This window comes from Sycon ciliatum, chromosome 2, assembly GCF_964019385.1.
Source record: "Sycon ciliatum chromosome 2, ocSycCili1.1, whole genome shotgun sequence".
Taxonomy (NCBI): domain Eukaryota; kingdom Metazoa; phylum Porifera; class Calcarea; order Leucosolenida; family Sycettidae; genus Sycon; species Sycon ciliatum.
In genome coordinates this window covers 7,714,438-7,735,598 of record NC_088644.1, presented here as the reverse complement: position 1 = coordinate 7,735,598, position 21,161 = coordinate 7,714,438, and the positions used below count along the sequence as shown (strand labels likewise).

The following is a 21,161-nucleotide window of genomic DNA, read 5'->3' as shown; positions in this document are numbered from 1 at the left end:
AGATAGAGAGAGAGAGAGAGAGAAGGGGAAGATAGAGAGAGAGAGAGAGAGGTGCTATTTTAAAAGTGGCTGGGTGACTGGAGATTGGGCCTTAGAAGGAAATGGGACTGAAGTAGTAGCAAATAGAGTAGGGCTGAGTTGGGTAACATTTTCTTTGGGTATCGGGTTACGGTAGTTTTCCACGTCTAGCACGGGTACCCGATCGGGTAATATTTCCATGGTAACACCACAATGTACCCCTTCCCTTACGCACTGGGTAGACATGCGGAGTATTACATGAAGTTGTACACGTGCACTGTACATGATGTCATCTGCGACTTCGGGTTTTCGGGTACTATTCTGTACCAGTCTACCCGAGGTCCTCACGAGTAGCACGGGCACCCTACTACCCACGCACACCACTAAATTTGAGTGTGTTGTTTGTATAGACATACCAGATTCGACGCCAGTGAGGTACTCTGAAACATTGATCCACTCCAAACTCTCATTGCAATAGAGGCGATGAAGCAGTGTTCTGCTGTCTGTATGCAGCGCTAAGATGTTTCCAGTGAAGGAACTGCATACCACCATGGCTTCTGATCCAGCTAGCCGCTCTTGGCTGTAAAACGAGGTGCAGTTTGCCCTTTGGATTGGCTCACATTGATTAGCTGTGACAGGTGCAAAGCAATAATATTGATAGTGCAATACTGTCAATAAGAAGTGAAAGCAGATATTAGCACAAGGTCGACGATCATTTCAACGCATACATTCTACATACATCTGCAGGTACACCTCGGTTATCTGATCCTCTTATACACTACCCTCAATAGTTGCCGCAACCGCTCCCAGACCAAACTAGCACTATGCATGCCCGGGCCTCATTTGGTAATTGCCCACACACGAACAGAAATAGGTTCTCACTCTCTGACAACGAGTATCGTTACACGCACCACATACCGTATGTATCACGCATCACACCATACTCTCTCTCTCTCTCTCTCTCTCTCTCTCTCTCTCTCTCTCTCTCTCTCTCTCTCTCTCTCTCTCTCTCTCTCTCTCTCTCGCACACCATGTACCATGTACCATGTATACGCCCGTTGCAAGAGAAGCACGCAAATCTGCAAATGCACTGGATGTGCACACACAGAATTTCTCTTATAGCAACGATAGCGAACAAGATCTGAATGAGACAAATCAAGACTTGCGCCAGATAACTGTCTAATCCACACAACTGGCGAAGCCATGTGAATCGACCACCAATGCACACCTGGTATACACCACACGGAGTACATCGGCATAAAACGGCCAAGACAGTTACCTATGCACACCCTACACTTGCTGGGGTAACCAGTATAGACAGCACGCTGCTTTGATAGAAGCAGACACTAGATGCACAGGTACCTTGAAGTGAAATTGGAGTTACTTTACCAACCAGCCTCGGCTACTGAGTACTGGGAACCCAGAGCCAACAGACATACCAACAACCTCAGCCATGAAAGCTATTATAGTTACGACACACTGGCTTGTGGAGCCGAAACTAGTCCAACTTCCAAATGCTTTGGCAAGAAGGTAGCCTTCCAACAGGCTGCACACACACACACACACACACACACACACACACACACACACACACACACACACACACACACACACACACACACACACACACACACACATTTAGACCATATTATATGACATCAGACATCGGACTCTACGGGACAAGAACCATATACAACAACGTCCGTAAATAATACGCGAATCAAAATTCGTTACATTCTTGTTAACCACTTACATACATTCTGGCACTCCGGCTCAGAAGCATTCCAGTTCAGGTCAGGACCACAGTGTAACACAGAGCTGCCATTGAGTGTATAACCTGTTTCACAGTCAAACCTAGCAATGGAGTACAACCATGTACTATTCTGATAGAGACGATGACCGTTGGCAGGGATGCTCAGGCTTCTGCAGCGTTGATCTGCAGAAATAACGGAGAATACGGGCATTACTACAACCGTCATTTCTATGGCCACACACATACATACATACACACACATACACACACATACATACACACACATACACACACACATACCTGGTCCTGGTTAACACTGCCATTACGGTCACGTGTCCCCTCGTGGGCCGAAAATATGGAACGACGAGCGACGGCAGTCTGCTGAGAGAGAGGCACCAGATCAGGGACTCAGGCAGGGACCATGTTCGAGAGAGCCATCTCCGGCAGCTATGGATCTGGCTTATCATCGGAAAGGATTCCTCTCACGGCTGCCACTTGACTGGTCTATCACTCTCCACAACAAAGCGAACATTCCATGAGCCAATGCTCAGAGTCGTTCCAAGTCGTCGTCTTCGTGCAGTAGTTTGCTCCAGTCGCGGGCTTGCAAGGCCTCACGAAGGACTCCGTGTGTGTTCTCTGCTCTGGTGGAGGACGGTTGTACTTTTTTGGGCTCTTGTTACTGGCCTCCGTCCGTGCTTGTTCTCGGTGTTGTGGACGGCCTGGGGTGTCCCCAGCCGTCCTCGCAAACAGCACCTGAGCTGAGGTGGGGTCTTCAACGACAAGAGACTTGGTCGGATAGTTACGATGCTGACACTCTCCTCGTCGCCCCTGCCTTGGAGTCCTTCGTGAGGCCTTGCACGCCCGCGACTGGAGCAAACTACCGCACGAAGACGACGACTTGGAACGACTCTGAGCGTTGGCTCATGGAATGTTCGCTCTGTTGTGGAGAGTAATGGACCAGTTCAAACGGCAGCCGTGAGAGGAATCGTTTCCGACGATAAGAAAATCTTTCGAATAGTTCAACATCTTGAAAATGTGTGTGCTCTCTGCTCTGGTGGAGGACGGTTGTACTTTTTTTGGCTTTTGTTTCTGGCTTCCGTCCGTGCTTGTTCTCGCCGTTGTGGACGGCCTGGGGTGTCCCCAGCCGTCCTCGCCAACAGTGCCTGAGGTGGGGTCTCCAACGACAGGACACTTGGTCGGATAGATACTATGCAGATACTCTCCTTGTCGCCCCCACCTCGGAGACCTTTGTGAGGCCTTGCATTGCAAGTCCGCGAGTGGAGCAAACTACCGCACACACATACACACACATACACACACACACATACACACACACACACACACAAACACACACGCACACACTGTACTGTCCTTGGTCACTGCCAAAACTGGTCACATGGGTCTCCCCGGGAGAGGGGAGAGAGATTCAAAAGGAATCTTGGAAAGATGACTCAATTGGCTATTGAACTGCCCAACGGCCGACACCCCTGAAATCCCCGAACTTTGGGTGGACTTGGAAATTATCCCACTTATGGGCTCACCTCAGTAAGTGGGTGAGGACAAGGTGCAGGAAAAGGATTGACGGCATCAGGGTATCCGTCCCGGGATCGAATTGCAGTCATCCCTGCCCTCAGTGAAGGTAATACTTGCTACTAGTGTTGGTGGCTAAATCAGAGTAGATCTCAGTGTCTGCTCCAGCGCCGGGTGAGCCGGGTAATCCACCCGGTTGGGCGGCGCTTGGACCCGGTTGAAAATATAGTGCCCTGTCACCTGTGACCCGGTTGGTACTTTACACTTTCGAAAGGACTGACTACATGGCTTGTATGTGTCAGATACTTCTTCTTTCGTAATTTTCTAATTCCTGTCCTCTCTTTTCTAAATGCGGCTTATCCATTCCCGTAGCTATGCAGAAGACGTTACGTTACTTCAGTAACGTCTGGCGCTAGCCAGGGTCCACACAGCTTTATTTTGGTGTTTGTTTGTTTGTGTGTTTGTGTCACGCCTGGCGCTATCCCATATCTGTCCCGTACCGTACCGTACCATCAAACACAGCTGGCCACATACAGCTGGCCGCAATATTCAAATAGGGCTTTCAAACGCAAGGTCATAACGTGAAGCAACTTGGAAGAATGAGTATGAATGCGAAGTGTATGGGGGAATGCATGTAGGGTGATAGTGCGGGTTCGAATACCATGTTATGCCGAAAAAATAGGTGAATTGAAAAATTTATAACACCCCTTTTCTTTTTTTGCCGTCATCAAGGCGGTAGACGGTGTCGTATTACCCTCGACCGTACCTGTCCTGTACCTGTCCCGTACATGTCCCGTACCTGTCCCGTACCTATCCCGTACCGACCCGTACCTATCCCGTACCGTCCCGTACCGTACCGTACAATCAAAGACGGCTGGCCACAATGCATATTCAAATAGGGCTTTCAAATACAAGATCATAACGTGAAGCAACTTGGAAGAATTAGTATGTATGCGAAGTGTATCGGGGGATGCATGCAGGGCGATAGTGCGGGTTCGAATCCCAGGGTATGTCTAAAAACAAAAAGTAGAAACTTATAAGAATTTATAACATCCCTATGCTTTTTTTGTCTAGGTAATCAAGGCAAAAAAGCATAGCGTAGGGCCCTGAGCTTCCAAGCTCTCTCGTTAGCCTTTATATCATTGGGTGTACACGTATACCCGGCTCCGACCCGGTTGTAATGGTTGAGCCAGGTACACGTGTACCCGGCTGTCCTACAATCCTGGAGCATACACTGGATCTGATACAAGCTTCACTAGTACCATGATCACACAAGAGCCTGTTAGCAACAGATCCAACACTATCTGGCATAAGTGTACCCACCAACCGAACTAGCTGGCACACACCATGTACCATGTATACACCCATCGCAAGAGAAGCACGCAAATCTACAAATGCCCTTGATGTGCACCCACAGAATTTCTCTTTATAGCAACGATAGCGGATCTGATCCTGAATAAAACAGATCAAGACAAGAGCCAGATAACTGTCTAATCCACACAACTGGCGAAGCCAAGTGAATCCACCACCAATGAACACCTAGTCTACACCACACGGAGTACATCGGAATAAGATGGCCAAGACAGTTATCAATGCAAACCCTACATTTGCTGGGGTAACCGGTATAGACAGCACACTGCTTTGATAGAAGCAGACACTAGATGCACTGGTACCTTGAAGTGAAATTGGAGTTACTTTACCAACCAGCCTCGGCAACTGGGTACTGGGAACCCAGAGACAATTGGCATACGAACAACTTCAGACATGAAAGCTATTAAAGAAAGAACACACTGGATTGTGGAGCTGAAACTAGTCCAACTTCCCAAATGCGTTAGCAAGAAGGTAGCCTTCCGACAGGTTGGGAAACCCCCACCCCTCACACATACACATAATGTGACATATAATGTCACTCAGTGAAGCGGAGTGAGCCAAAGATAAAATCGACACTTAGGGCGCGTTCGAATTGTCTTCATCAACTGTTCTAACAAATTTTATAAAGAGATTAGTTGAAGTGTCCCATTCGAACAGTTTCTATCATTTTAGAGTTTTTCAGTGGAATTGTCATGGCGTTGACGACGTCCGATCAGATCGACCATCTCCACGGACTACGTGACGTAGCTATTCCAAACTCTTCGAAACTAATCCACCTTCCCATCGGGTGAGTTTCGAGGAATTTCGAGGAGCTTCGTTTTCTGAAGAGGCCAATAAGGCCACCTCTTCAGAAAAACGAAGCTCCTCGAAAAGTCAAAGAGTGACAATATGAACGCGCCCTTACTTTCACATACTGGCTCTGAACCGTTCCAGGTGAAGTTCCCCGCACACTCTACCATAGCACTGCCATTCAGGCGATATCCGTCTTCACATCGGAATCGAGCAGTGGAGTTGAGCTGCGTTCCTGCTGTGTATTCTCGGTGGCCGTTCACTGGAATAGAAAGACTCCTGCACTGCCGGTCTGTACAACATTCACACACACACACACACACACACACACACACACACACACACACACACACACACACACACACACACACACACACACACACACACACACACACACACACACACAATGTGGGGGTTTGTCAACTGACAACCGCTCTATTTAATAAATTTTAGTTGCCATTCACTCTTTAGATGAAAATTCTTTTAATAATGATGTCGAAAAATTATTGACGTTTCGGGCCAGTCACCCATCGTCAGAACAATGTACAAGGAGCGAATCTGGCCTTTTATAACGAAAGCAAGCGAGAGCGTATGTATGTCCATGTACAAAATAAACGAGACACACAAAAGCCGTATGCAATTGAGTGTCTGAATTTGCATGTACAATCGACAAGGAGAAGTGCGCTGAAAGAGTGGGTATGCACCAGCTCAGCAGATAAAGCGCAGGAAATGCGTGTACGAAGGTGTATACCACGATCATTGTGTGTACAACCCTGTAATAATTCGTATTGTGTTAAAATGCATTGCATGCTAACATCTTGTGCTGCAGTGAAGCTGCACAATGATTCACAAATTACCATAATTCCAAATATGCTTGCTTCTTTCTACCATGACCATGCACACCATATTAGAGAGCTGACGAAAATCAGAGTGGCACATTTCAACTAGACCCATACCGTGATAATGCCACAGTAGGAGAATGGAAGCATACTCATCATGCCTACACATAAATATTCCACTATGCTTCATCGAAGAGCCATCAATTGAAGGTTTCTCATACTTCACCTTTCCAGCAGACTGGGGCAGTACCATTCCATGTTGCGTTTTCCAAGCATGTCAATGTTTTTTCTCCAGTCATGTCATAGTCTTCCATGCAATTAAAGTGTACATGTGATCCAGGCTGCCTTCCATCATTCTCGTAGCTGGCATATCCGAATGGAAGTGGTGAAAACAAGGGACAGCGATTCCCTGCAGAGCACAGCACAGCAGTAAACCAAGGCGTGTGCATTCTTGGGATACGGCTAACCGAGTCTGTGTCCTCCATCACAAAAGAGTAATCTGCTGCAAAGGGTTTCAATGCTGTAATCCGACGAAAAGGGAAGAGCTGAGATGCAAACTCTCTTCTAAAAATTCCATAGGATCAATTTTGCAGCTATTAGAACTCCGCGAATAGAGGAAACATTCTACTGTGTAATTTCCAAATAGAAGGACAATCCTAGCAGAATGATTAGAAGACTCCATGCCACATCATATGATTGTAGCAGAGTTATGGCAGTGAAACCCACCCCTACAGAACTTTGCGACTTTATATGGAGCGCTTTGTGGGCAGGCATGTATGTCAGCCATTTTGCAAGGTGTGTGTCAATGTCATGATTTCTCTACAATAGAAAATCTTGTTTTAAACATGATGAGAGAATGCATGTAGTACCTGATTCATAGCACAGGAAGAGGACACCACTTGTACATGGCAAGTCCAATAACGTCCAATTGCTGTGGCGCTTATTAAGTTGATGGCGGTGGCATGCGTTGTTCGTTGTCCTGCTGTTAGTACAAGGTGTCTGAGCAGCAAGTTGGGGAACGTTTGGTGAATTAAATATCGATGTCAAGTATTCAAAGTACTTAGTGAGGCAGGCCTGGTCATGAAGCTGTTTCGGCAGCAGGGTAAGTCCTCTCTCCCTGCAGTTACTCTCAGCACCATCAAAACTGTATCCGGCTGTGCGCCACTTCTGAGTTTTAGGGTCGGGAAAGATTGGTAAATATAGCGTTGACGGTGTAGAGGCACACCTCCAGGATTCTGTAACAGAGGAAAGAAAGCAATGCAAGACCCTAAAACAGCTTTCACTCAAAATTAATGGCATCATTAGGGAAATTAAATTGCTTTAAGATTCAGAAATGGCAATCATGCAAGTATTTTCTGGATAAATTTCCCCCTTGTAACTAAGTGTTGAAGACTCTACACTAACACAGCAATGCAGTAATGACACTCTACACTAACAAAGCAATGCAGTAATGACACTCTACACTAACAAAGCAATGCAGTAATGACACTCTACACTAACACAGCCATGCAGTAATGACACTCTACACTAACACAGCCATGCAGTAATGACACTCTACACTAACACAGCAATGCAGTAATGACACTCTACACTAACACAGCCATGCAGTAATGACCCAATGCATGCCATATTACAGTAAGGCACTGGAACAATATAAGACAGTAGTGTACCTCAACAAGCAGCATCACTTCACTTAGTCAATGTTTTATGCAGAAAGTCTAGGTGAGAGGAATTTATCAACCTTTGTGAAGTAGGCTTCTCCCCCTGGCCCCCGCCACACAACAACGTAAACTCTTGATTGTATCTTCAATACTTATATTATACCAAGAAATGACGAGGGCGCAGGAGGAGAGAGACAAACTTGGTGACGACAAAAAGGACAACGGGAAGACTCCCGGGAAAAGACTCAAAGAAAACAACAAGAACAAGCAGTAATAAACCGAGGTCTGCGAGGACAAATCGTGACGACCAATCAGGGACTAATACGTACAGAACACATGACCAAGACCAAGACAACCAGACCACGGACGAATCACACATGACTCTTTTTCTTTATCGAGCCACACTTTTTATTCTATCGCCATCATAATATTGGGCATCAATGCCCGTTTGGTTTGCGATGTAAAATAAAACTTCAAACAAACAAACAAACTCTCATTCCCAGACCAAACTAGCACTGCGCATGTACAGCATTCACTTGACAGTCACTCTCACACAGACGGAAGCACATCCTCACACTCTGACAACGCGTACTCTTGCATGCACCACATACCATAAACGTCACACATCACACCATACTCGCGCGTACACCTAGACCATATATGATATCAGACACTGGACTCCACAAGACAAGAACCAAATACAACAACATGCGTAACTCATACTTCGAAGTAGTCGAACAGAAATCCGCAACATTTGAGCCTGCATTGCAAACACACTCACCCTTAAGGCCAGGGTTAGCTCCTTCAGTGTTCAACATATCAATGATGCACACAGCTGCCAGTGCTAGGCAAAGTCTCGGCAACATGTTACCAAGCCAGTTTGATGTGATCCTGATGTCTGCAGAAACCGACAGGCAATGCAATTCATTTGGGAACAAACTTATAACTTAAGTGTGTGTGTGTATGTGTATGTGTGGTTGTGTGGTTGTGTGTGTGTGTGTGTGTGTGTGTGTGTGTGTGTGTGTGTGTATGTTTGTGTGTGTGTGTGTGTGTGTGTGTGTGTGTGTGTGTGTGTGTGTGTATGTTTGTGTGTGTGTGCAGAAACAATTTCAGAATTGTTTATAGCATAGATACTTGGGCCAGAAAGGTGCCCTGTAGATGGATGTGCCAGGAATAGGGGTGTCCAGATTCGGGACTTTCGTAGATTCTTAATCTGGACTCCTTAATCCTGGCCCGTTCGTTTTTGGGGCACTGTAATGCCTATAGACGTCACCCTCAACACCGTCCACTACTCAGACATTACAATGAGCCTCTCTGCTGGAATCCACCAACCGCACACTACATTCTACGTCAGCATCCACTCCCAACGCCAGCCGCAAATCAGAAAGAACATCCCCGCTGGCATCCACAACCGGCTTGCAAGCATATCCTGCGTGACGTTGTCTATGAACATGCAGAGGCCCTCAATACCAATAGCCATCCCAGTACACTAACAGAGAAAATGAGCAGAAAACAGAGGAATGGGAAGAGGAGTGTAGTCTGGTACCCCCCCCCCCTCCATTTACACTTTACAGCTGAAATGTCAAAAGACTCAAAACCAACATCAGTGGAAATTTTCTGGCACTCATCCAGAAGGACATCCCTCCCCACTCGAAGCTCAGAAAATATTCACCGAGAACGCCATCAAGATCAGTGATACAGTCAGACCTCGCATAATCGCACACATCCGTTTTCCACAAAAATATCCGGATAGGCGAGGGAACCGGATAACCGAACACCGTTTATGTTGGATGCATCACGTATGCTGTAAATATGTAACCAGATTTTTTCTTCTGGATGGCGAGGGATCCGGATAAACGAGGACCGGATAAGCAAGGTCTGACTGTAGCTGCATGCTAAACATGGCAGCATGCATCAAAAGCCATAACAAAGCAATGGTCCACTCACCGATGGTCCACTCCCCCCCCCCCCCACCCCACCCCGGAAGCAAGTAAATGCTCCACTATTCCCTGCATGGTTATCAAGTTATCACCTCCCTTCTGCACTGTTTTGGCATGGATGCTTTTGCTATATCTGGTGGTGAATCACACAAATACAAAAGCAATTTTGCAATTATAAATGTATGATTCTTTTCTCACTCACAAGTCAGTACTATATACACACCTGCACACATACTCTCACACACACACACACACACACACACACACACACACACACACGCACACGCACACGCACACGCACACGCACACACACACACACACACACACACACCACACACACACACACACACACACACACACACACACACACACACACACACACACACACATACATACTCACACACACACTCATCACAGAATAAACAACTGGGGGGACAGCCACAGCATTTTGTAAGGTACCTGCACCTAAAATTGATGACTAAAATTAGACACAAACTTAGAAGGAGAGCAGTATACAAGTGGTGCTGTTCAGGCACAATCTTCCTCAGCCTACTCAAGCTCAACTGTTGAGGGGTGAATTCCCCGAAACACTGTGTATTGAGCAGGGAGTGGTGCTTTCTTGCAGGTTTGCCGAGTGGAAGGTGCTCCGTGCTCCGGATGGCAGTCGTGAGTCAGTCAAGTTTCAAGTTCGGTAAGAAGCGTGTGTTCCTAGTTGAAACAATCAACTACAGTGGTCCCTCTATAATCCGGCACCATTTGTGCCACGAAAATCTGCTGGATTAGGGAGGGTGCTGGATTAACAAATCTGATTTACTGCTGCAATGTGCATGAAGAGGACATTTTGGCTACTGAAAATTGTGCTGGTTTATCGAGGGTGCTGGATTATAAAGTGCCGGATTAGAGAGGGACGACTGTAATTACGTCGTAAAAATAGAAAGCCCGACAATCTTCGCTTACATTCAAGCTGTAGCGGACAGGAGTGCAATAGATGTACAGTCATGCACGTTTGCAGCTGGCAGCGTTCAAATCAAGTACTAGTATAACGTTTTTTGTAGAAGACTCACCGTTTACATTGGTTTATGACAATGCTACAAGTACAACTATCAGAGACTTCCTCTCTGCTCACCAGCGGTCAGCTTGGACGACAACATTCGCCTCCCAGTTCGGTCGTAATGCTGTTTTACACCTGAACTCAGGTCACATCAAAGTCGGAAAGCTCCGAGAATGTTCTTGCTGCTCGTCGCTTCTGTTCTCATAACAGAAGACTTTCGGCGGACCAGTGCAATCTGTTCTTCGGCCATCCCATCCGCTCTAAAAATAGAAAAATCCGCTCTCCAAGCTTTGAGGTCGTGTAATGCCGAACTACGGTGATTGAATTCACGACAGTGTAGGGCTCAACTCACATTATGAAAGAAAGGTTTGGCAAACTGCATGCCGAAGACAGGAAAGGTGCATGCTCCAGGCGCAGAGCTTTCACATGATGACAGAGAGTGGCCTGGAGGCGAATATTTTGTGACCAAAAATCAACGGACAACTGATATCTAAATCTGGTGACTTGCGTGACTAGTGCTTTTCATGCGGGTGTCTTGACACTAAGGTCATGAAACACTACAATGCAAATGCTAAGCGCTGGCCTGTGTTCTCACGCATCTTTGTAGGGGTGGCTAGGGGTTGCATGTATGTACATGTTCATCTACTGAGAACTCAGTATCACTGAGGCAGATACATGTATCGGTGTAACTTAAGGGAGTGCTGAACAATAGACATGCCAGGTTAGTATTTTACCGTTCACGCTCGGCGTGTTCCGTTCTTTTGTGTGTTTTCAAGACATGGTTAGCATTTCGGTTTCTGACACAACGATCGACTTGTGACGTAACCCTAGTTGGAATCTTACTGTTTCGTTCTCCCGCTAAACAGAGCTTTCTATCGTCGAAAAGATACTAAACCGACGGTATTTTGGGGGTTGGGTACGAGTACCGTTGGATTTAGCGCGAACGATAAATGCTAACCATGTCTAAATGACGTGAATTTCCGCTCGCGTTATTTGGCTCACATCATCGGATTTTCCATGTCTCTCAGCACATACATGCACAGTACAGGGATCATGGGGATGGACAGCAATAACAAGAGGGGGGGGGGGGGAAAGGAGCTTGTCTTGACCGTAGCTCTACCAATAATGATCACTCAACTACAATAAGCGTAACAGTGGTTCTGGAAATGCTTTTGGTGGAGGAATATTACTGCACTCCCGATCCGACGAGAGCATTCCCGGTATTACTGCACTGCCAGCAAGAGTACATAACTCCCCAGGGGAATGTGGATGCGGTGATGGTGTAGATGTACAGCCAGTCTAAGAAAGAGCGTATAAATGGCTATGCGGGCATGATGTTTCTGCAGACTGTGCATTGAACACACTATGCTAATCCTAACTCCTTTACAGGAAAACGCAGTATGCTATGGCTAAGCCGATTAAAATGATGAAGATTGGGTGTGTATGATTCTATCAGTAACTCTATGGCAGGAGCGCCTTCCGTGTTTCACTGCATGCATGTGATTGTCTCAATCCGATCATGGCATGGTCATTCAGTATCACGCGTGGCTATGATTATTCACTCTGACCATGGCAAACATTGAGTATAAATCTATCCTCATAAAAAGGACACACTTCAGGCTCATTACAAACATCTTGAAAGTTTTGTCTTCACAAGTATACTTTCAAGCCTTCTCATCAGGTGAAATACAGGCAAGGTAAAAGGAACAGGAACAGTGGATTAAATTAAATTAAATTAAATTAAATTTAATCCACTGTTCCTGTTCCTTTTCCCTTGCCTGTATTTCACCTGATGAGAAGGCTTGAAAGTATACTTGTGAAGACAAAAACTTTCAAGATATTTGTAATGAGCCTGAAGTGTGTCCTTTTTATGAGTATTATCGCATTTTTGTCTCAGAGGAAACTATAAATCTATCATGCATAATTCTCGTAAATGTCAGCTGAGGTGAAGGATGCGTGTGAGCCTGTCTTCGGCATGCCATCCTTATGACAATGGTCAACGGAGCCAGGACCTTGTCCTTGGAAGGAGACATCATCGTAATCATCTTCGCCTTCTTCTTTGTCCACTTCCACGTATTCCTCAGCTTATTCCACTTGATCTGTGATGGAGCAGTACTGAGTACTCGTCAGTGGCTGGCTTTGTCTTGGTTGCGGGCGGTGTTGGTGGCGGGCCGATGTTCGGACCGTATGCGTAGTCGCCACTTACGACTGACCTGGCCTTGGCGGATAATGCCGGCAGAAAAATTGGCAGAATTCGGTACTTTTTCTGGTAAGTTTCATGCATGTTTGGTATGTGGATAAAGAAATGGAGCAGAATTCGAGGAACTGCCCGCCATAAGGTTTGTATGGTTCTGCCAATTTCGGTGCAAAAAAAGCAGAATCTGCCACCTTTTCGAGCATTATCCGCCAAGGCCTACAGTTCGGACTGCTGGCACTTGGCTTAGCTGCTTGGCAGGCGCAGGCGTTTTGTCCGGAAGTGTGTTCGCCGATGTGGTAGCGTCCTGATGGCCGGGCGCCTCATTGTAATAGTTGCCAGCTGGTCTCTGCTGTGTGACACGCATCCCGCTGAACACTGCTGCTGCTGCAGCTCGTCGCTTCTGCTCTGCTACATGTGTATAATAACACATACACGGAGAATTACTAGTAAAAGAAAGGGGCCAAGCCAGCCAACTTCAGGACTGGACAGCAGATGTAAATGCACTGCAATGCCATGTGTGCAGGAAGTATTTTCAGCGGATTACTCCAATCTGTTCTGCGGCAATCCCATCCACTCTCCAAGCTTTGAGCCTTGAAGCAACTTAGTTGAGGTCGTGGAATGCTACAGTACGTGGATTGACATTTCACACCTTTTTTTCAAGACGAAGTGAATACTGTAGTACATAATTATAGTATTCACTTCGTCTTGAAAAAAAGAAGAAAAAAGTGTGAGAGTGAGATGTCAATCCACGTACTGTAGTTCGGCATTACACGACCTCAAAGCTTGGAGAGCGATTAACGGATTGCCGCAGAACAGATTGGAGTAGTCCGCGCTAGCTGAAAATAACAAATCTCACACTATAGTCTATAGGGCTCAACTCACTTATGAAAGAAAGGTTTGGCAAATTGCCGGAAAGGTGCATACTCAAGGCACAGAACTTTCACATACTTAAAGAGAGAGAGGCCTAGACAGGCTGCAGGCCCAGTGCAGGGGAATATTTTGTAACCCAAAATCAGCGGGCAACTGATATCTACACTGGGGACTTCCATGTATTATTAGGGCGCGTTCGAATTGTCACTGTTTGACTTTTCGAGGAGTTTTCTTTTCTGAAGAGGTGGCCTTATTGGGCTCTTCAGAAAAACGAAACTCCTCTAATTTCCAAAACCTCATCCGATGGGAGAGGTGGATTAGTTCCGAAGACTTTGGAATAGCTACGTCACGTTGTACGTGGAGATGGTCGATCTGATCGGACGTCATCATCGCCATGACAATTCCACTGAAAAACTCTAAAATGATAGAAACCGTTCTAATGGGATACTTCAACAAATCTCTTTTAAAAATTTGTTCGAACAGTTGATGAAGACAATTCGAACGTTCCCTTGGTTTTCACGCCTGAGCCTGGGCGCTGAAATTATAATAATAATTATGTTGGACTCAGTAGAGCGTCCAGCCTCTATAATGATGTCCATCCCCTATATACAATGTAGAAACCATTAGTCCAAAATCCACTATACACAGTCCAAACTTGGAATCAACTGTAAGTTCAAGGTTTAGATAGACCACGCCTTGTATAGAATCCAGCCAATTGGCTCCCCCCCCCCCATATAGAGTTTATTAGTCCAAAATCCACTATACACAGTACAAACTTCGAGTCTTTATATGGACAACACTCCATGTCTAAAATCCAACCAATTAGGCATACTTTTTAAATATACAGAGTTCGAAATTAGATTATAATCTGCTGTAAGCAGTGAATATCAACCGGAAAACTGCCTCTGACTTTGATCCTTTACCGGGTATATCATTTACTTCTCAAGATAAAAGTAAGTATTGAGGCTACTATTGCATGAAGAACATACATGCACATGTATTGTTCTCAAATTATTGGACATGCACACACACACACACACACACAGTCTCTCATACACACACACACACACACACACACGCGTGCGCGTGCAGACACCCACAAAGGCAAGAAAACACTAAGAAAAACCCAAGACCGAAAAGAGAATAGACTCTGATGGATAGCCAAGGATTAATTTATTGTTTTCAAATTATTGTTCGCGCGCGCGTGCACATGCACGCGTACACACAAATGTATACAATGCCAAGAAAACACCAAGAAAAGAGTAGAAACACAATACGCACGCAACTCCAACAGCCATGCAAATGTCCATCCATATACATGTACAGTCAAGAGCAGGGAGTAGTAAAATACATGTATTTTACTACTCCCTGGTCAAGAGGGATAAACAATATTTGCACGTTCATGTATACGAAAAGAAATCATATGAGGTCGGGTGCCTGGTCCCTGGTGAACCTGGCAGTGCAGAAGTACAAGTGTGTATATATCCTAAGTCATCATGACATTGTGCGTGTGCTGGGTGTGATTGTGTGAATCATGGTGTTTGTACACTCCCAAGGGGCGCACCTCACATTAATTAACCCTTTGAGGTGCCAATGAACGCGTTAATATTGCTGGTAAGACTGTTCTGCCACTGCTTGGAAGTGTTCTTGGCACTTCCGTGTCTACCTTAGCTGTCTTCACAGTGTGAACCCGTTGGCAGTCTTCCTACATCCCCACTCCACGTGCAGGTTCCACATTTCAACTTTTAGCAAACATTGCCACCCTCTGCTCCAAGAAGTGGGGCATTACCTGCCCTGAACCAAGTGTAATAGCTTGAGAAATGTAGATCACAACCATACCGGTACTGTTTCTTACTGTAACATTTTACTAGAGATTTGAATCATTATGCATAATAGTCTTTCAAGTTTGTTCCAGAGGGGATATAGGCAAACACCTTTTGACAAAAGTTACATTTGTACCCAAATCCATTTTGGGACACACTCGTATATGTTTAGTAATGAGCCATATCATCGAGAAAAATGCTTTGATCCGTCTAATATTCCGTTTTCCAAGAGTTCATACCGATATCAATGAGATTCTGTTAGTAAAAAAACTGGTTCTGTCTTCTGAGGGCACCACTCAAGGAGACCCATTGGCTTTGCCAATGTATGCGCTTGGCACAGTGCCACTGTTCCGAGAAGCCGCCGCAGCTGGGGCCATGCAGTCCTGGTATGCCGATGACGCAACTTCAGCCGGTGCTCTCCGACGAATGCGCACCTGGTAGTCCATCCTATAACGCAGTAGATCGAGGCACCGAGTATGGTTACGACATCAACCCGTCAAAGTCCGTACTCCTCGTGAAGCCGCAACATCTTGCGCTAGCAACAGAACTGTTTGCTACAACCGGGGTTAACATCCGGACGGACGCTATCAGCATCTTGGAGCTGGTCTAGGCTCTGCCCTGTTCTGCGACGGTTATGTGTCCCAGAAGGTTGACACATGGTGCACAGAGCTGCAGACCCTTGCCAAACATGCGGCGTCTCAACCTCAGGCTGCTTACGCTGTCCTTGCTCATGGTTTCCGCCATAAGTGGTCATTCCTTGCGAGGACAATGCCAGCCATCGCGGACCTCCTGACACCCCTGGAAACTCCATCAGCCAAGGTTTCCTCCCTGTACTGACTGGTCGCCAGGCCCCCGGCGAGGAAGAACGTGCAATCCTGGCGCTCCTGTGTCGTCATGGGGGGTGGAGAATTCTAAACCCAGGGACCTTTTCCCAGCAGGACGACGCATCCACGTCTGTCACCAGACCTCTAGTCGAGCAGCTCCTTCGACAGGAGGAATCCATCGAGGAAGTTGTCGAAGCCAACAAGGCAGCCAAGGCGGCCCAACGCTGCGGCTAATCACCAAGATCAGACAATGGCCCTCTCCTCCCTCAGAGATACTCTGAGTGACGACCACAGGCTGACTCTTGATCTACCCGCAGAGAAAGGTGCCTCCAGTTGGCTCACCAGGCGGCCATCTCGTCGGTTTCAGTTTACCATCCACAAGACTGGCTTCCGGGATGCCCTTTGGCTGCGCTACGGTTGGATCCCTCCCCGGTTGCCGTCTCACTGCACCTGTGGAAAGCCCTTCGACATCACCCATGCCCTGTCATGTGCCATCGGAGGATTCACTGGGATGCGCCACAACGAGCTCCGAGATCTCACCGCTGATCTGTTGCGTGAGGTTGCGCACGAAGTCAGCTTGGAGCCAGAGTCGGAACCCCTCTCTGGTGAAACATTCCCTCTCCGGTCGGCCAGCACGGAGGCTCATGCTCGTCTCAATGTGGCAGCACGTGGAGTGTATGGGAGTAGGTTAGAGAGGACAATGTTTGATGTTCGGGTGTTTAACCCTTTTGTCACCTCCCACCGAAACCTTGCTATCCCGTCTGTCTACAGAAAGCATGAGCAAGAGAAGCGGCACAAGTACGAACGGCAAGTCCTGGTGGTGGAACATTCCTCGTTTGTTCCCGTGGTCTTCGCAACAACTGGTGGGCAGGGGAAAGCTGCTTCGTCCCTCTTCGCCAGGATTGCCAGCAAGCTGAGTGAAAAGCGCCGTGAGCCTTTCCCGGTCATGATGGCTTTCGTACGGGCGAAGATCTCCTTTTGCCTTGTTCGGGCAATGGTTGCCAGTTTACGTGGTCATCGTCGGAACCCGCCTCGATATCTGTCTGGTTCGGCTGTGCTGGCGGCTGCTGAATGTGCTCAGGTGCCATAAACTGTGTACATTATACATCTAAGTTTCTTTGGTAATGGTGTTCCCATGATAATGAGCTTCGTTTACTTGTGTAGTATCAGATTGTTTTGTTTGTTATGATTTCTTGTGGTTTTTCATTAGGTTTTCTCATTATTTAAATTATAATTTGGTGCACTTTTAGTGCTACGTGGTTAATGACTTCCTTTTTTCTTAATTTTGTATTTGCGCTTTCGGGGGTTATCATTTTCTTTTCTTATTTTAGCACCGAGTTATTATTTCACTCACTGGTTCTAGGTTTGCTTCAAGTCGATAAATAGCCCTTGGCGGATTATGCTGGCATAATTTCTGGCATAATATTCGGATTTTATCCAAAATTATGCCCTGGGAAAATACTCAGTGACCCACGTATATGTATTTGTACAAGAGGAGATAGATTTATTCCCGTAGGTATGCAAAGACGTTACTTCAGTAACGTCTGTCCCGTATATGTCCCGTACCGTACCGTCAAAGACAGCTGACCACCTTATTCAAATGGGGCTTTCATCTTCAAAATCATAACGTGAAGCAACTTAGGCTGCGTTTACACGGAGACGAAACGAAACACAACGAAACGAAATGGAATGAAAACGGGCTGGCCTCGAATCGTTTTCAAAGCGTTTACACCAGAACGGCAAAATCGTTTTGAACCGTTTACACGAAAACGGAAAACGGGCGATCAGGCTGGAGTTAGCACGTACATGTACATGCTGGCTTGGCGAAAGAGCGGGAAGTAAAACGTTACTTGGAGTTGGTACGTGCTGGTGGTCGCAAGGGTTGGGTATTTCCCGCGAAATATAGTCCCGGGCGGAATGGTTTCCATGACCGTTTAGGGTTTTACGTCGGGCCCTAGACGACGGCTACTTTGGCCAACCGGACAACGAAGAAGTTGTGACCAAAGAGAATGATTTTATTTCTTGCGCATGCGTTTGTAGAATGACGTAATACTTGGTGAGTCAGGTCGCTACAGTACTCCCCCGCCAGTGGTGAGGTCGGGAGGAGCGAAGCACGATAAACAAGAAAGAGAAGAGAAAGGAAAGCGCAGCATGTACAAGGCGGAAAGGCAAAAATATAATAATATGATACATATGTACAAGCGAGAGCGCTGCGTGTGTGAAATTTGTTAAACAACGTGGCACAAATGCCGAAACAAAAATCAGAAAAGCAGGAAAGAGAGAGATGCATGACAGAGGCGGGTTAACGTGTCAGAGGTGTGTTAACGTGACAGAGGTGGAGAGCATGTCAGAGGCAGAAAGACAGAAAAGAGGAAACGTACGCATGACAGAGGAGTGTTATCGTGTCAGAGGCGGCTGCATTTTGCAGGCTTGGCGGGATACCAGCAGGAGCGCTACACTGGGGCGAGGCGTGCCGACTGAGGCGGGGACAGATGGAGGCGAGCGCAGCTCCATGGGGTCCGGTGCCGGGCGTGGGCCTGCGTGCGTGCACAGTGAGTGAGCTGGTACGACGGGTGGAGGTGGCCAATTTCCAGCTTGAGGCCAGGACGAAGACGAAGACGACTGGACGATGTGCCGTGGCAGGATAGCGGGGTATCCAGGTGGGCCGGGAGGGTGGCAGGGGCCACAGCAGCTCCGAGGCGGATCCAGTGACGAGTGGTGGTGAGGCTCAAGTTTTACGTCAACAGCCGGCGATTGACGGGATCCCGAGAGTTGAGGCGAGCAGGAAACTGCGGCGGGCCGAGCTCAGGGATGGCATGCTCAAAACTCCGAAGAGCGCAGCGTCAGGGGTCACCAATTTAGGGTTTTACGTCGGGCCCTAGACGACGGCTACTTTGGCCAACCGGACAACGAAGAAGTTGTGACCAAAGAGAATGATTTTATTTCTTGCGCATGCGTTTGTAGAATGACGTAATACTTGGTGAGTCAGGTCGCTACAACCGTTTCCAATCATTTTCACTGTTTTCACCGTTTAAGGGCGCGCTCACACTGCGACCATGAGCACGCGTCCATGCGTCAGCAAAACGCAGAAACGTGGGAGTCGTGCTCACACTAGGCCTCGTACACGCGTAGACGTGAATTTGTCACACAAACTTTACGAATTGCAGTTCGTATCCAAAAAGAGTTCGTGCGTTTCCTAATAAAGTTGTGGCCCGTTTTGGATGTAATTTTTCGCATGTTGCATGTTGGAGGAAGTGCCTCGTGTCTCCTAAACTTGAAATCGACGAAAATAATTCATACAATCAGGTAGGTTTGGACTCTTGAGGGACTGATCATGCCGCTGACATCCAAGCGCTTTCGCTTTCCTGACCTCGTGGTCAGAGCAAGTGCCAGTGCAGTGGAAATTCCGGTAGTGGTTTCTTTCGTCTGTTGCCGAGATGAGAACTGTATTTTCCGATGATATGTAACTGAAATGTCTTGAGGTATGGCATTCCATCATCGCAGAAAAGTAGAGAAAGATGATTTCCGAAACCGAAAAGCCAGACCAAGCTGCCATCGTATTGAACGAGTACACTGTAGAAATTGGTCACTGACCCGATCACAACGAAGCAACTACATAAACAAAAAGAAAATCGACATCGTCCAAAAAGGGCTAAGAATGCATATATGGCGGTGCGTGCGTGCAGGACCACAACTACAAAATTTTAGAAATGACTATGTGCAAATGTCGAGGTGACATCGACAACCGCCGATTTTCATGAATCAATACACCGGAATTTGAGAAATTGAACATACTTCAGGCCAGGTTGTACACAAATACGCTTCACGTCTACGATCATGTTGCCGCCAAGTCGTGGCACCCCCCTCCGGAGGTCGCGGTCACGATTTGAAACGTGGCCGCGACGTTTTGGTCAAGTTCATGCCGTTGCCATGCAACTTGGCCGCATGGCCGCATGGACGCTGGTTTTGGTCGCAGTGTGAGCGCGCCCTAACACGAGAACGAAAACGTTTTGAAAACGTTTCAAAACACTTTGAAGTGCTTTTCCATTTCGTTACGTTTAGGTATCGTTTTCGGGCTTTGTCGTATAAACGATAGTAGTAAACGCAACGATTTCGTTCCGTTTAGGTCGTGCTTCGTTGTCGTCTAAACGCAAATCGTTTTCAATCGTTGCCGTGTAAACGCAGCCTTAGAAAAATATGCATGCGAAGTATATCGGGGGAATGCATGCATCGCAGGGCGATAGTGCGGGTTCGAACCCAGGTTATGCGTTGAAAAAAAAGATAGAAAAATGGAACGAGAGAGCTTGAAAGCTTAGGGCCCTACGCTATGATTTTGTCTAGCTGATCATGCATGTTATTCTAACTGATGGAAACCTTTTTGAGATACAATGATGTAGCCGATCAGTTCTCATAACAAGCATGATTAGCTAGGCAAAAAGGCATAGCGTAGGGCCCTAATAGGCCATTCACACGACAGACAAACTTATTTTTATCG

General features: G+C 46.8%; 1 protein-coding gene across 1 annotated transcript in view; it reads right to left on the bottom strand.

Annotated features, from left to right (window-relative positions):
* Nucleotides 1-432: 432 nt before the first annotated feature.
* The window catches only part of LOC135808496 (E-selectin-like), a gene marked incomplete at its 3' end in the record, with an annotated part of 46,523 nt that continues 25,794 nt past the window's right edge, over nucleotides 433-21,161 (bottom strand). The window contains 2 exon segments of the mRNA XM_065321693.1: nucleotides 433-647; nucleotides 1,772-1,954. Of these exon segments, the coding sequence (XP_065177765.1) occupies nucleotides 433-647; nucleotides 1,772-1,954 (398 nt within the window).